This window comes from Miscanthus floridulus, chromosome 17, assembly GCF_019320115.1.
Source record: "Miscanthus floridulus cultivar M001 chromosome 17, ASM1932011v1, whole genome shotgun sequence".
NCBI lineage: Eukaryota > Viridiplantae > Streptophyta > Magnoliopsida > Poales > Poaceae > Miscanthus > Miscanthus floridulus.
In genome coordinates this window covers 103,199,158-103,213,552 of record NC_089596.1, presented here as the reverse complement: position 1 = coordinate 103,213,552, position 14,395 = coordinate 103,199,158, and the positions used below count along the sequence as shown (strand labels likewise).

At 45.3% G+C, this 14,395-nt stretch overlaps 2 protein-coding genes across 2 annotated transcripts; one reads left to right on the top strand and one right to left on the bottom strand.

Annotated features, from left to right (window-relative positions):
• The first annotated feature begins 1,910 nt into the window (after positions 1-1,910).
• On the top strand, positions 1,911-2,651 carry LOC136515028 (agamous-like MADS-box protein AGL29). The gene has a single exon (XM_066508722.1). It carries the CDS (start codon positions 1,911-1,913, stop codon positions 2,649-2,651), a length of 741 nt encoding a protein of 246 aa, XP_066364819.1.
• Positions 2,652-10,045: 7,394 nt separating this feature from the next.
• Positions 10,046-13,752, bottom strand: LOC136516286 (isocitrate dehydrogenase [NADP]). Its single transcript, XM_066509648.1, has 15 exons — positions 13,557-13,752; positions 13,240-13,283; positions 13,008-13,117; positions 12,594-12,631; positions 12,433-12,510; positions 12,296-12,349; positions 12,111-12,212; positions 11,860-11,945; positions 11,664-11,767; positions 11,494-11,562; positions 11,291-11,406; positions 11,135-11,169; positions 10,771-10,913; positions 10,508-10,633; positions 10,046-10,412 (listed from the first exon to the last, which is right to left on the bottom strand). Exons 1-15 carry the CDS (start codon positions 13,603-13,605, stop codon positions 10,319-10,321), a joined length of 1,248 nt encoding a protein of 415 aa, XP_066365745.1. The 5' UTR covers positions 13,606-13,752; the 3' UTR covers positions 10,046-10,318.
• Between the last annotated feature and the right edge of the window lie 643 nt (positions 13,753-14,395).

Here is a 14,395-nt window from a genome sequence, read left to right as displayed (position 1 = left end):
TTAATTAACCCAAAATGTTGATTATGTTTGGACTTTGTGCTATGATAAAGCCAGGCATTCCATCCAAAGGTATGCTTCAAATTGAAAACAAGGCTTTTCACTTTTGATGAGAAATATATCAGATTGTCCACTCCATAGGGTCACATGAAGAATGATAAAATAGTGCTTTGTTTAGGGGATAGGATAGGGACGAAGTAGGATATTCGATTTTATTCTAGTGTTTGGTGGGGCACTCAGGGTCGGAACGATCCCATCAAGGAATATTCCACCTAGATCTGAACACCTGTCGTGGGGGCAAGTGTGGCGGGAGGAAGAATGAATGTTGGGCATTCGTCTTTGTTTTTCTTTTATTGAAGGAAGAAGCACGTGCGACGAATCTGTTAGGAAAGTTCGTCCCAGATTTAATGTCCTCAAACCAAACACAAATTAGTGATGGATCTGTCCCCTAAACCAAACATTGGGATAAGACGATTCTATTCATACCTTTCTTCAAATCAAACACAACCTGAGTTCCTATCAATTAGAGCATGTTTCGATAAAAGATTAGCTGATTCGAGTGACAAGTACTCATCAATGACACTAAAGAAAGTTTTGGTCAAATCAGTTTCACAGAACCTTGCTACATATACGATGGGTGTCTTTAGGCTTTCTAAAGGCCTCTGTTATGATCTTATGGAAATGATTCGACATTATTGATGGGTGGAGAAGAGGGGAAAAAGAATACTCATTGGGTCTCTTGGAATTGGAATAATTTGCTGCAGCCAAAATGTAGAGGTGGAATGAGATTTAAGGACTTTCGGCTTTTTAACCACGCTATGTTGGCACGGCAGGTTTGGCGACTTTTAATCTTTCCAAATAGCCTCTATTATAGACCTCTAAAAGCTTCAATGGGAAATTGCTTGACACAATTTTCACAGGGATGCATCCAATACACGGTGTGCAATTGAACATAGTATTGAATCATTGAAGAAAGGTATAATTTGGCTTATCGGGAATGACAAAAACAGTCAGTCTTTGGCGTGATAATAGGATACCGAGGGATTTTTACTTGAGACCAATCACAAAAAGAAGATCAAACGCGGGAGGATCCAGAGTAGTTCCCCCATCGTGGATTGTCCATATATGATTGCATCTATATTTGTATTTGTATTTATTTCTACTCATTTTTTTATCTCTCCTTTCTACTTTAGAGGTCTATAAATACAAAAGGACGAGTAAGAGCATTGCATTGCTAGGTACATACTCCGAGGAAGAGCATTCTGCAAGAATCTTATTTTTTGGTGTAACTATAACCATCGTAATTCTGACACATGGAGAGGAAGAGCGATCCTAATATATTAGGATATGTTTGTCTGTTCAAGGTTAATGGAGAGCAAAATTGGCAGCACATGAATTGGCACAACACGCTAATGTAATTAAATGCGCTTTAATTTCATCTCGGATGCTACTTGTAATCCAGCATGTTGTGCTTAACTGCTTATATGGATTGTAATGTTGCCTAATTATGCTCTTCATAAACCATCTTTTTACTTGCAAGAAACATAAAAGGTTACCCTTTACGTCACAAATTAATAGCTCAGTCTTTAACCTCATCCCTCATTTAGCATTAGCATCTGGGATATGTATGTATACAGCTTGAATTACACCTAGTAGCTAGCAAGTTACTCCTAATTACCCATTTTTATTATATTGGATCCTCACAATCGACAACTCATGCGATCTAATTTATCATAATCTCATCTCTCTCAGCTCGCCTTGCAGCGTTAGCTATAAAAGATGGCACACATTTGATCAACTGCAGCCGCTGGTAGCAGTATTCATTGGCAAGGCGAGCTACGTTGTTCCTCCGGTTAACTGACCGGCCGGCGAGTCGGCGACGTGCACAGCAGGTACGCAGTAGCTAGCTAGCAATGGCGCCTCCACGCCGGCCGAGCATGGGGCGGCAGAAGATCGAGATCCGGCGCATAGAGAGCGACGAGGCGCGGCAGGTGTGCTTCTCCAAGCGCCGCGCGGGGCTGTTCAAGAAGGCCAGCGAGCTCTCCATCCTCTGCGGCGCCGACGTGGCCGCCGTCGTCTTCTCCCCCGCCGGCAAGGCCTTCTCCTTCGGCCACCCATCGGTGGAGTCCGTCGTCGAGCGCTTCCTCGCCTCCTCCTCCTCCCCCTCGCCTGCAGGTGCCGGTGCCGGTGCCGGCCACTCCTCTGCCGGCGGCGGCGAGTACCGCGCGGTGTCGGAGCTGAACCGCCAGCACGGCGAGCTGCGGGCGCAGCTGGACGCGGAGAAGACGAGACAGGAGCTCGCGGACGAGGCGATCCGGAAGGAGCGCGAGGCGAGGAGCCCCGCCATGGCGTGGATCGACGCGGACCTGGGAGCCATGGGCCACGACGACCTGATCGCGTTATGGGCCGCGCTGGCCGGCGTGCAGGCCGCCGTGGCGGCCAGCGCCGACCAGCTGCTGCGTGACGCGCTGCTCGTCGGGCGCAGGGGCCGGCACCAGCAGCCCGCCCAGCTTGCCGGTGATGGTGTGGCCTTTGGCGTCGGCGCGTTTGGCATTGGCATGCAGGTGCAGCCGCCACCAGGATTCGCCGGCGTCGACCTGCAGGGGTTCGGAGGACAGGCTGCTGCCATCCTCGGCGCCGCCGGTCCCTCATGAGGTGATCGACGAATGCATGTGTGCACAGTTCACTCAAGTTGTTTGGAGATAACATCGCAAATTTGCAACACTGTTTTAATTAATTTGTTGTATGCTTCTCTCCTATTATATGATGCTATTGCTCGTGATGCAGTGTTCGTTCTCACCTTGCTTTGGAGCACCATTCTCGCTCATCGACACTTAGGTTATCTGACAATAACTCATAGTAATCAGGAAAAAAACTATAATAATCCGCTTCATAATCTAGTTTGTTTGGATCACAATTAGATGTAGTGGATCCAAACAGAACCTAAAATGTTTAAAAATCATCCACACTTTTAAGCAAATTCGATGTCACATTGTCCCAAGCATTATTCCGTTGAGAGATCTCTTTTCAAGAAACTACACTTTTATAACAAAATGTGTAAGAAAATACTTTTTTTTGTTTTTTTAATAATGGTAGTTTCTATTAAAAACTTAAGAACATTACATCGAGATTATATAAATATTTTTGTAAAGCACTTCTAACATTTGTGTAAACAGGCACACAACGAAACAAGGAGAATACTAACACATTCTAGGCACACAACGAAACATTTGTGTAAACAGGCACACAACGAAACAAGGAGAATACTAACACATTCTAGGCACACAACCAAACAAAAAAAAACAGCATATTCTAGTGGTTATCAATTCATAAACTAGATCAGCACCCATATACACATGTAGTGTAAGAAAATATGACATTTTGTACATATATTTGTCTAATTAACCATGTTGTAACTGTTCATATCGCCATTCTATATCAAGAAAACATTCACTTAGTATGAGGATGCCATTTTCATACGGCATTCACCATACCTGAATGTTGGATTTAAGTTGGTTTGGCCCATTTATATTCAATTAAAACAATAAATTCTAAGGCCCATGTTCAATGCTTGGAATAATGTGTTTCAATCCAAGTGACAATTTAAGAAGAGAATTAATCAATATAAAAGAGGGTAGCATTTGTTGCATCTGCTGTGAACATGGAAAGACCAAAGATGCAAATTGGCACACGTGAACCCGCTCATCGCCACACCATGGCCAAGCCGTTTCTGAGGAGGGATGGCACATTCCAATCACAACGCCAAATGACCCGAATTCATGCTGTCCATTACATGTAAACACAAGCATAGATGTGGATAATATGCTAGCGGGAATAAAAAAACTCTCGATCACAAACTAAATTCTAAGCCATGTGAGTTTAATTCGCGTGTTACCCTTGAATATCTTCACCACTTATCTTTCACCACTTATCTTGACACCAAACGCAAAATAAAAGAGGGCGAAGCTTACTCGTAAAAGTACACCTCCGCAAACAGTTGTCATTTCAGATACGGAATGGCTAGCGCCCTGACATCCGGACGAACACGCCTAACCCGCCTGCTACGCCCGTCCTGGCTGCCATGCATGCTGCTAAGCCTTCCTTGCCTTTTCTAAAAAAAGCCTGCCCCACATGCAACTCTGCGCCTGCACACCCGACCCTGCATGCTGATGCGCCTACACATGCAGTTGTGCGCTTCGTGCCTGCTGATGCGCCTGCGCCTGCTAATGTTGCAACATGAAGCACTTCTGCAACATACGTCTGAAACGGGTGAAATATTTGCAGCATACGCTTGCAACATATGTGTAAAGCAACTGCAACATATGTATAAAGCAACTACAACATATGCAATATCCAGATAAAACACTTGCATCATACGTCTGAAACATATGAAACATTTTGAATAGACGCTAGCCACATATGCATATAGCTACTGAAACAACATATGTGTAAAGCAACTGCAACATATGTATAAAGCAACTACAACATATGCAATATCCAGATAAAACACTTGCATCATACGTCTGAAACATATGAAACATTTTGAATAGACGCTAGCAACATATGCATATAGCTACTGAAACATATGCAACATCCAAATAAAACACTTGCAACATACATCTAAAATAGATGAAACATTTAAAAACATATACTTGCAACATACGTGTATAGCCATTGCAACATATGCAACATCCAGATAAAACACATTCAACATCTAGATAAACACACATGCAACATCCAGATGAAACATGCATCTAAACGTATGAAAAATAAGGTTGCAACATGTGCTCATCTACTTGATGCAGTCCAATGGAGGCTAGTTGACGTGTTGTGTGGGAGCATAGCGCGAGGCGTAGACAACGCGAGGCACGGGCGGGGTGCACGACATGAGGCGCAAGGCACGGGGCGCACATGGCGCGAGGCGGGTCCAGTGCGACCGTGCGAGGCGTGAGGTGCAGGGACGCATGATGCGAGGCGGGAGGTTCAGGGGCGCACGGGGCACACGGCGTAAGGTGGGTCTGATGTGACCGTGTGAGGCGCAAGGTGCAGGGGCACGTGGCGCGAGGCGGGTCCATCCCGTCCAGACGGACGAACGTCTTGATAGGAGCATTAGCGTTTCAGATAAGGGTGGTCCATGGATAGCAATAACATAGCTAAGTTCCCTTATCCATGATAAGCAACAAGTGGTCACAACCATGTCTATCCTCTGCATCCATTACATTGGTGATGCCTTGTAGATCTTCAGTGCTAGCCGTATTTGTTATCCTTGCTCTATTATAAAGAGTCTAAAAAAAGTAAAGTGGTGTAGCCTTCACCTTTTATGTTGCTAGCTTAGTCCCTCATGCTTAACCTTAGTGTTAGAAAGGATCGCTGGGAGTGTAGTTTCATCTCTTTGTCCTCTCGACTTGCTCTACCACTTTTTTTGTTTGGTTCCCATGTGTGCCACCTTGGTTATCATTTTGGTTATCCAACTTACTCCAACTTTAGAATAGCTGGTACCTAATTAGTGATCTATTCCCAACTTATTTAATGATAATTCTTCCTATCACATTTAGAACACGACCAACGCTGACTACCAAAAGCGTTGGTCCTAGCAAAAAGTCCGAATTTTTTATTTTTAGCCCTTTTTTGAAAAAAAATCACAAATATGCCCCTGGAGGTAAGATTTCAAAATATGGACCCTTAGCGCTGAGCTTACACGTCTCGGCATCATTGTTGCTGGCGCCGAGCTCTTGGGCTCAACGCAGATGTGGCGGTGACATGGCAGGCAGCTCGGCGCCGTAGATCCTGGCGCCGAGCTTGTCTTACGTATGGGCCCTCCTTTCTTTTCTCTCTTGCTTTCCCTCTCTCTCTCGCACCGCTAGCGCCCGCCTGAACCAGCGCACCGCCGTTGCCTATGCCCGTGCCTGCGCCCTCTCCAGCCCCCGGCCACCCACGCCCGCGTGCTGTCGCCCTCGCCTACGCTGCCCTTGCGCCGTGCCGCCCACGCCCGCCCGTCATGTCGTGCCGCCTGCGCCTGGCCTTGCCCGTGCCGCGCCGGTGCCGTGCCCGCCTTGCCGTGACCGTGCCATGTGAAAGCTCTAATTTGGTTTTGGTAAATTGATGAAACCCTAAGTGCTAACCTAGTTTATCAAGTGATCATGAGATAGGTAGCACATTCCAAGTGGTGAAGCAAATGAAGATCATAACATGATGATGGTGATGCCATGGTGATGATCAAGTGCTTGGACTTGAAAAGAAGAAAAAGAAAAATAAAAAGCTCAAGGCAAAGGTATAAATTGTATGAGCTATTTTGTTTTGGTGATCAAGACACTTAGAGAGTGTGATCACATTTAGGTTTGATAGCCGTACTATTAAGAGGGGTGAAACTCGTATCGGAATGCGGTTATCAAAGTGCCACTAGATGCTCTAACTCTTTGCATGTGCATTTAGAATCTAGTGGAATGCTAACACCCTTGAAAATGTTTGTGAAAATATGCTAACACATGTGCACAAGGTGATACACTTGGTGGTTGGTATATTTGAGCAAGGGTGAAGAAGTTAGAGGTGAAAAGGAGTTAGTCTTGCTGGTCACTGAGTGACCGGACGCTGGTCTCAGAGGGACCGACGCGTCCGGTCGAGTGTGGTAGCGTAGATGCCAGCGTGGGTCATCGACCGGACGCTGGGTCTTGGACTGACCGAACGCTGAGGTCCAGCGTCTGGTCCTGTTGTTGGGCAGCGTAGAGAAAAGTCACTGAGTGACTGGATGCTTGTAGGGTCCGGTCAAGCTTGACCGGACACGTCCGGTCAAAGAAAATCATTTCTGAAACCTTATTGGAAACAACCGAATGCTGGAGGCTAAGCGTCCGGTCAGTTTGTGCGCAGCGTTCGGTCAGCAGATGACCGTTGAAATCTGACAAACAGTATTTGAAGCAGGGGACACATGGCGTGAATCACGTGACCGAACGCTGAGGGCCAGCGTCCGGTCAATCCGACCGGAGCGTCCGGTCACCCCACGTTGTACCTAATGAAGGGGTACAACGGCTCTATTTCGTAGGGGCTTCTATTTAAGCCCCATGGCCGGTTGAAGCTCACACCTTTGGCCATTTTCATTGACATAGCAACCTTGTGAGCTTAGCCAAAGCCCTCCTACTCATCTCCATCATTGATTCATCATCTTTGTGAGATTGGGAGTGAATTCAAGTGCATTGCTTGAGTGATTGCATCTAGAGGCACTTGGTGTTCGTGTTTTGCTGTGGATTTTGCTTGTTACTCTTGGTGGTTGCCGCCACCTAGACGGCTTGGAGCAGCGAGGATCGTTGAGCGGAGAGTGGTGATTGTCTCCGGCTCCGATCGTTTTGATTGTAAGGGGTTCTTGACCTTTCCCCGACGGAGAGCCAAAAGGTACTTTAGTGGATTGCTCGTGGCTTGTGTGATCCTCATCTTATGTTGGTTGTGCGGCACCCTATTGAGGGTTTAGCGTGTGAAGCCAATTAGCGCATGAACCTTCAAGTGAGTGAATCGCCACAACGAGGACTAGCTTGCCGACAAGCAAGTGAACCTCGGTAAAAATCATTGTGTTCATCATTTGACTCCGAGGTGATTGGTCTTCATTGTTAGTCATCCTTGTGATTGATTGGTTCCTTCCTCGATAAGGCGGTATAACCCTCTTGATCACTCTCTTTACATTACCGCAAACTAGTTGTCAAGCTCTTTAGTGTAGCTAGTTGTGGGAGCTTGCTTGTTTGGTTGGTGTGGCTCTTTAGTTAGCCTTTGAGAGCACACTAACATAGGGTAGTGTCATAGCTATTGTGTGAATAGATACTATCTAAACTAGAATTGTGGTAGGTGACTTGCATTTTGAGTAGGCTAGCGCAACCCTTGCTTCACCTTATAATTGTCTAACCATTTTGTTAAGTGTTGTTGTAGAAATTTTTATTAGGCTATTCACCCCCTCTAGCCATTAGGACCTTTCACCGTGGCCATGTCGTGCCCGCGCCGTGCCGCCTGTGCTCGTAGTGCCATGCCGTCCGCGCCCGGCCTCGCCTGCCGTGCCGCATTAAACAACACAATGCCCGGCATGTTAGGTTTAGTCGAAGGAACTCTGTACCCTAGTTTGATACATGTTCTCACATGCCATTCCATGTATTTTGTGTGTTGAATTATATAATGCCCTACTTCGTTAGGTTGTGTTTGCAGCACGTGATCATATTTCACTACGTTCGCAACATTATACTGAATATTATGACCACAAATAATGAAAACAACTACATAATAAAAAGTCCAATACTATGCCACATTAAACAGCACAATAATAAAAGAAGTATGTGCCGACAGTAGACAACATTGTTCATGAATAAACCATAGAACTAGCATGTCATGAAGACTATTGAGTGCAACGAGGCCACCTTCCCTTCCTCAGGGTATCGAGATTCTCCTCCATCACTTCTTTCGCTCAGCGTGCACGCTCAAGCTTCTTCTCCCTCTCCTCTCTGTACGCAGCAACACGTCTTCTTTCCTCCTCTTCCTTGTGCTCTTTTTTGCAGCCTCCTCTCCGCATCTCTTTACCATTATCTCCTTGTCTTCTGCCTCCCACTATAATAGTTTCTGCATCTATTCCTAGTCTTCAGGCTTATCACAATGTCGATCCACTGCTCAAAATCACAGAGCGATGGAGGGGTATGCAAAAAATGCAATTATTACAAAAAAAATCATGCAAGATGTCATATGACACAAACATCAATTCCTCACCATCTTGTTAATGCGGCGCTGACGAAGTGTAGGCTCAAATGCAAAATTGGAACACATCCAATACATCTGCCTATACGTGTCCTTTTCATCGGACTTGGCTACCTTGTAAGGATCGCCGCAAAAGCTTATGGGCACGGGAACACCACTAGGCAGAGGCAATGGGTCAAAGGTATTTTCGGTCATCCGGCCATAACTATAATTTAGCCATTTTCGTTCTAAGAACCGAAAGCAATTAACATTAAACTCTAAACCTAGGGTTTTCCATTTGATGCACAACAATGAACCCATAACATAACAACATGCGCTGAGGTTACATTGGTTTGCTAGCTTTTCCACGCCTTGGCATCCTACGGTTGTATAATACAAATATTAAAAATTACATGAAACCCTAAGTAATGACAATTCTTAGGTTGAAAAATTCTACTAATATATACCGAATCGATGCGAAAAAACTAGGAGTAGAGTAAGGATACCTTGCTCTCGAAGATCTACGGATCAAATCAATGTTTCCAAGGTCCAATATGCCGATTCGTGAGGTAGGACGAAGTGGGGAGAGAAAAAACCCGAAAGGGAGGAGAAAGAAGAGGAAAAAACTCGGGCAGGAAGGTTGGGGCCGGGGTTAAAACGCCACCTCGGCGCCATAGACCCTGACGCCAAGCTCGGCACCAAGATCTATGGCGGCAAGCTCGGCGCCATGATCTACAGCGCCAAGCTCGACGTCAGGATCTACGACGCCGAGTTGCCTACCAAGTCACCGTCACGTCTGCGTTGAGCCCAAAATCTCGGCGCCAGCAACGATGTCGCCAAGAAGTGTAAGCTCGGCGCCAGCAATGCTGACGCCGAGCTAAGAGATCAGATTTTAAAATCTTAACTCCAAGGATATATTTGTGATTTTTTTTTAAAAAAAAGCTAAAAAATTCGGTACCACGGCTCATTTCAATAAAAAACGAAAAGGTCCAATCGTCAAATACAAAATGAGCGTACAAATGCAGTGGGCGTCAAGCTCAGCCGACCTCCGGACTACGATCGCCATCTGGGCAGTCGCTACCTCATGGGCTGGCCGGCGGCCTCTTCTGATCACCGTCAAGAACTAGAGCCTACAGGCACTGCTTCTGCTTGTGCATGCCAAAAGAAACGTGACATGTCACAAGTGTAAAGCAACTCGGTACTCACAACAAAATCAAGAACTACAGGCACTGCAGTCTGCAGGAACGTGTCAGAAAAGTGTCACAACCAATTCTAATGTTTAGCACAAATTTGTTTTTTGAAACAAAATGTTTAGCACAAAATCGCCCACAGATGAAGAGACAACCAGAAAAGCATTCTGAATGGACGACCTTTTTATTGAAATGTATCGGATATCAGATATTTTTTTAAAACATAAAATGTATCAGATAATCAGGTATATGAGTTCCATAATCGCGGAATCTAGGACAATCTCTCATTGCTAATGATCTGGCATACTGCTGCAGCCTGCAGATATTCCCCTAGTTCAGGCCTTCAGGGTGGTGGCACAAGGAAAGATAATGGCCACATAAGAAAAATGACTCGAATCGTCATGCAGGGAAGCATCAGAACTTCAGCAAGGATTTCATAAGTTTGAGTTGGCCGCCAGCCTTGATCTGAGCTCATCAGCAACAGCGTCGATGAACTCCTCGGTGTTCAGGTAATGGCTCCTCGTGACACTGCAACAGACATCAGTTAGTAGAAAATCAATAAGTGTCCGCAGGCTGAAGATGCACTTGAATGGGGCAGCAAGACGGATACTGCAGTCACATACTTTGCAGATCCGTGAACAAGAAGGGCAAGGTCCTTGGTCATCTTCCCAGACTCGACAGCTCCAATGCAGGCAGCCTCAAGCTTCTGAGTGAAGTCAAGTAGTCTAGCATTGTCATCAAGCTTTGCCCTAAACCACACAAGAAAGAGGAAGGTTGGCTACTGAGATAATTGGAAAATGCAAAATTTATAGGTCCAGATAACGAATGAATCTGAACTGATGCATCTCGCAGAAGTACGAGAACTGTACTCGATGGTCATACAAACCTGTGTGCAAGTCCTCTTGTCCACGCAAAGATTGAGGCAATACTGTTTGTACTGGTTTCACCTCCTTTCTGATGAACACGATAGTGACGGGTAACAGTACCATGGGCAGCTTCAGCTTCGATTGTCTTTCCATCAGGGCACACCTGGGACAAGGTTACATGAACCAGTTTAGCATCATTCTGATTTACAAAAGTTGCAGTGCTCATCTGAAACCTGTAATCTAAACACTTGAAAAATCTAAAAGTGTCCAAGTAAAATACACTAATTTTCTTCTAATCTGACCAACTCAAATAATGTGCCTGATGACTGATGAGATATTTATCAATTATCCTGACAAATACTGAAAGCAAATTTAGTGACCTACCAGTACCGATGTCATCAAACCCAATGAGCCAAAACCTGCAGATAATGAAAGACTCATATAATTAATACAACACTTTATTAGTTAACTAAGAGCAAGCAACAAGTTACTTAAAACTTGAATCCAAGCTGTAAAAACTGCCAGTAGGCAAATTGTAACCTTGAGCTAAGAAATCGCTCTGCACATCTCCATCATAATTCTTGCAAGCCCAGACATACCCTCCTTCGCTCTTAAGCGCGTATGCTACCATGTCATCAATGAGGCGATGCTCATACCTAAAAGCATCAAGACCTAATGAGAAGATAGGCCTTGGGGCTCAGACCTTGTTAAACAAAGATGGAAGTAGGAATAAGGAATTATACCATATGCCAGCAGCTTCAAATTTAGTTTTCCAACCAGCTTCATACACCTCCTGGAAAATGTCCTTGAACCTGCAAACAAATCAAGTACACAGATAAACATGCTGCACTAGGGAAAAGGAACCACCAGTAAGACCTGGAAATAATGAGAAACAGTTTAGCAAGACCCTTACCTGCCATCATATTTCTTCAAAATAGTGTTTTTGGTGCTAAGATACAATGGCCATTTCTTTTCATAAGCAGTGGCCATAGAAGCCTCAGCAAAGGCATGGATGGACTGCATAATTACACAAATACTGAGATGATAAATCACAAGAGGGGCACATTATATATATCAAGTAATGGAATAGTAGCAAGCACCAACTGTACCTCGTCAGTGTTGTACATGGATAGGGCAACACCTCCGGCACCAGTGAAGTTGAACACCTCCAGCTCAACTTGCTCTTCTTTTCCCTCTGTCAGTAACAAAACAAAGGACAAAGGGGAAGAGGTCAATTCTTCACAAGATTCGCTCAACGGATGAACAGAATTTTAGAAAATGCATCACATGAATTGCAATTAGGAAGTTTAATAGGATAAGCATTCCATTGGTTCTCAAATGCTGAGTGATTGATACATACCAAAAACTAATTTGAGCTTGCCAGGTCCCTTGATAACTGCATCAGTTGCCCGGTACTGATCACCGAATGCATGCCTCCCAATGCAAATGGGCTTTGTCCACCCTGAATTCGCCAACAGTTTAGTTTACAATACAAGATCACATAAATGAGTAGCTATGATTATGACTGTGGTCTTCCTTCGATACCTGGAACAAGCCGTGGGATGTTTTTGCAGATGATTGGTTCTCTGAAAACAGTGCCTACACGCAGTGGGCACAGGAATAGAACTGTCAGTCCCGAGGACTAGAGAAGGTTACACTTACAGGCCGCAGCAGCATCTTACCATTCAGAATGTTCCTAATTGTGCCATTCGGGCTCTTCCACATAGCCTTCAAGCCAAACTCCTTTACCCTTGCTTCGTCTGCCATGGATTTTGATGTGATGTCAGTAAATCTAGAATGTCTTAAAAAAACTTGTCAGAAGAACAATAACCCAAAAATATACCTGGTGTAATGGTGGCACACTTGATAGCCACATTGTACCTACACAATAATGGATGAGCATAAGCAATAGAAAAAAGATAGGTGCGTGAAGCAGCAAAATATTGAAAGCCCGCAACGCCAAACTACTGAATCAACAACAGATAAGCAACTGGGTAGCAGAAAGACCCTTAAACATATGTCGCTTTCTCAACGAAGTCACTTCCAGTGATTAAATGACTTATGAAAAAAAAGGTTAAAAGGTTGGACAGCCTATGTATATTCCACCACAAACAGCAAGCTTATTAGACAACTCAACCAAACACAAACTTGAGCATCTGGATTGGATATAAATAATATTGAGCCACAACAGTCTTTTCTGTGCTTTGCTTTCCATTTCCACTTTCTTAAGGAAGTGACAGTAACGTGCAATTCTTACTTGAGTGTGGCCTCCGCAGCCTCGACTGTGACTTTGTCGTCGGTAGCATCACGGTATGGAAGGCCGAGGTCAAAGTATTTGATGTCCAGGTCCACGAAAGGGAAGATAAGCTGCAGGAAATTAACATCCCAGCAACCAGTGTTAGGGGAAAAAAAAGATGTTATCTCAAAGAACAACAGCACGGCTGCACGGGAAGTAACATCTAAGACAGAGTCAGACATGTTCCGATTACCTTGTCCTTGATAGATTTCCAGAACACCCTGGTCATTTCATCGCCTGCACGCAAAATTCAGCAACAAACGTAAGCAAGCCAGCTGGATTAATCGCGGGGTGAACCAACCCAAACCCCAGGCACTAGTAGCAAGCCTAGCGTATCTGATCCAAGGTATTCATCTAGTAGATCTACGAGATCTCCTGTGACGCTTCGACTAAAGCCACGGCTGGAGCGATCGGAAGTGAGGACGCGGCGCAAGGCAAACGATGGAGCTCAGCAGATCTGTTGAGGAGGGACAGGACAGGACAGGACACTAGGACAGGGATCTCAATTACCGTCCATCTCGACCACGGGGTTGGCGACCTGGATCTTGTTGAACGCCATGGCCGACCTGGCTCGCGTCAGGGACCGGCAGAGGGCGGCGGCGAGCGAGACAGCCGGCGGCTGGTACTGGACGGGTTTGGTGGGCGTGTTGGAGAGGAGAAGAGATGACGGAAGGAACAGGGGCACGGGATCATCATCAATGGAGGAGTGAGAGGGTTTTAAACGAGGCGCGGGGGGCCCGGGGTGGGACCCACTGGCCCGCCGTGGAGATATTTTAGTATATATAGTATCATTATCATCAAATTCAAATCAAAAATTCAAAATAGGTGTGCCTGGCCGTCTGCCACAGTGTCGTCATTCGTCAAGAACAGTGGGGGCTGTGGATCAGGCACTGTGGGGCGGGGTGAGTGGGTGGGTGGGGCCGTGGAGGCAGGCCGGCAGGGGCGTGCTACCCCTCCGTTTCAAAAAAAAAAAAAAAAAAAAACTTGCAGTACCATGCTCCATGCACCATGCAGGGAGGGACCAAGCAGTAGCTAGTGTATTAATACCAGGATTTTTTTTTAGTTTTTGTAGTGGGAATGCTAATATTTTCTCTCACAGACACATGATCGTTCCTTTGTCTTTGGAGAAATATGAGCAGCTCATTTCTTGTTGCTCATGGGTCGTATTCCAAAGTTCCAACCGTCAAAATACGTGTGGTAGTGTCAATAACAGTGTGCGCCTGGGGATCAGCTCAGACACAGTGGGAGATAGATCCAAAACTTGCAGCAGCACGCACCATGAAGCCATAGGACCAAAGCTGTAGTTATGTTAATATTACTAACATCTTTTTTATTCCTTTGGTGGGAAT

Bases quoted from the DNA above. Each gene is read 5' to 3' on its own strand.
- LOC136516286 (XM_066509648.1), bottom strand. From the start codon at position 13,605: ATGGCGTTCAACAAGATCCAGGTCGCCAACCCCGTGGTCGAGATGGAC. The intron at 13,284-13,556 runs GTAATTGAGATC...TTTTGCGTGCAG, and splicing joins CCCCGTGGTCGAGATGGACG to GCGATGAAATGACCAGGGTG. The intron at 11,170-11,290 runs GTTACAATTTGC...CATTATCTGCAG, and splicing joins GAGCGATTTCTTAGCTCAAG to GTTTTGGCTCATTGGGTTTG.
- LOC136515028 (XM_066508722.1), top strand. From the start codon at position 1,911: ATGGCGCCTCCACGCCGGCCGAGCATGGGGCGGCAGAAGATCGAGATC.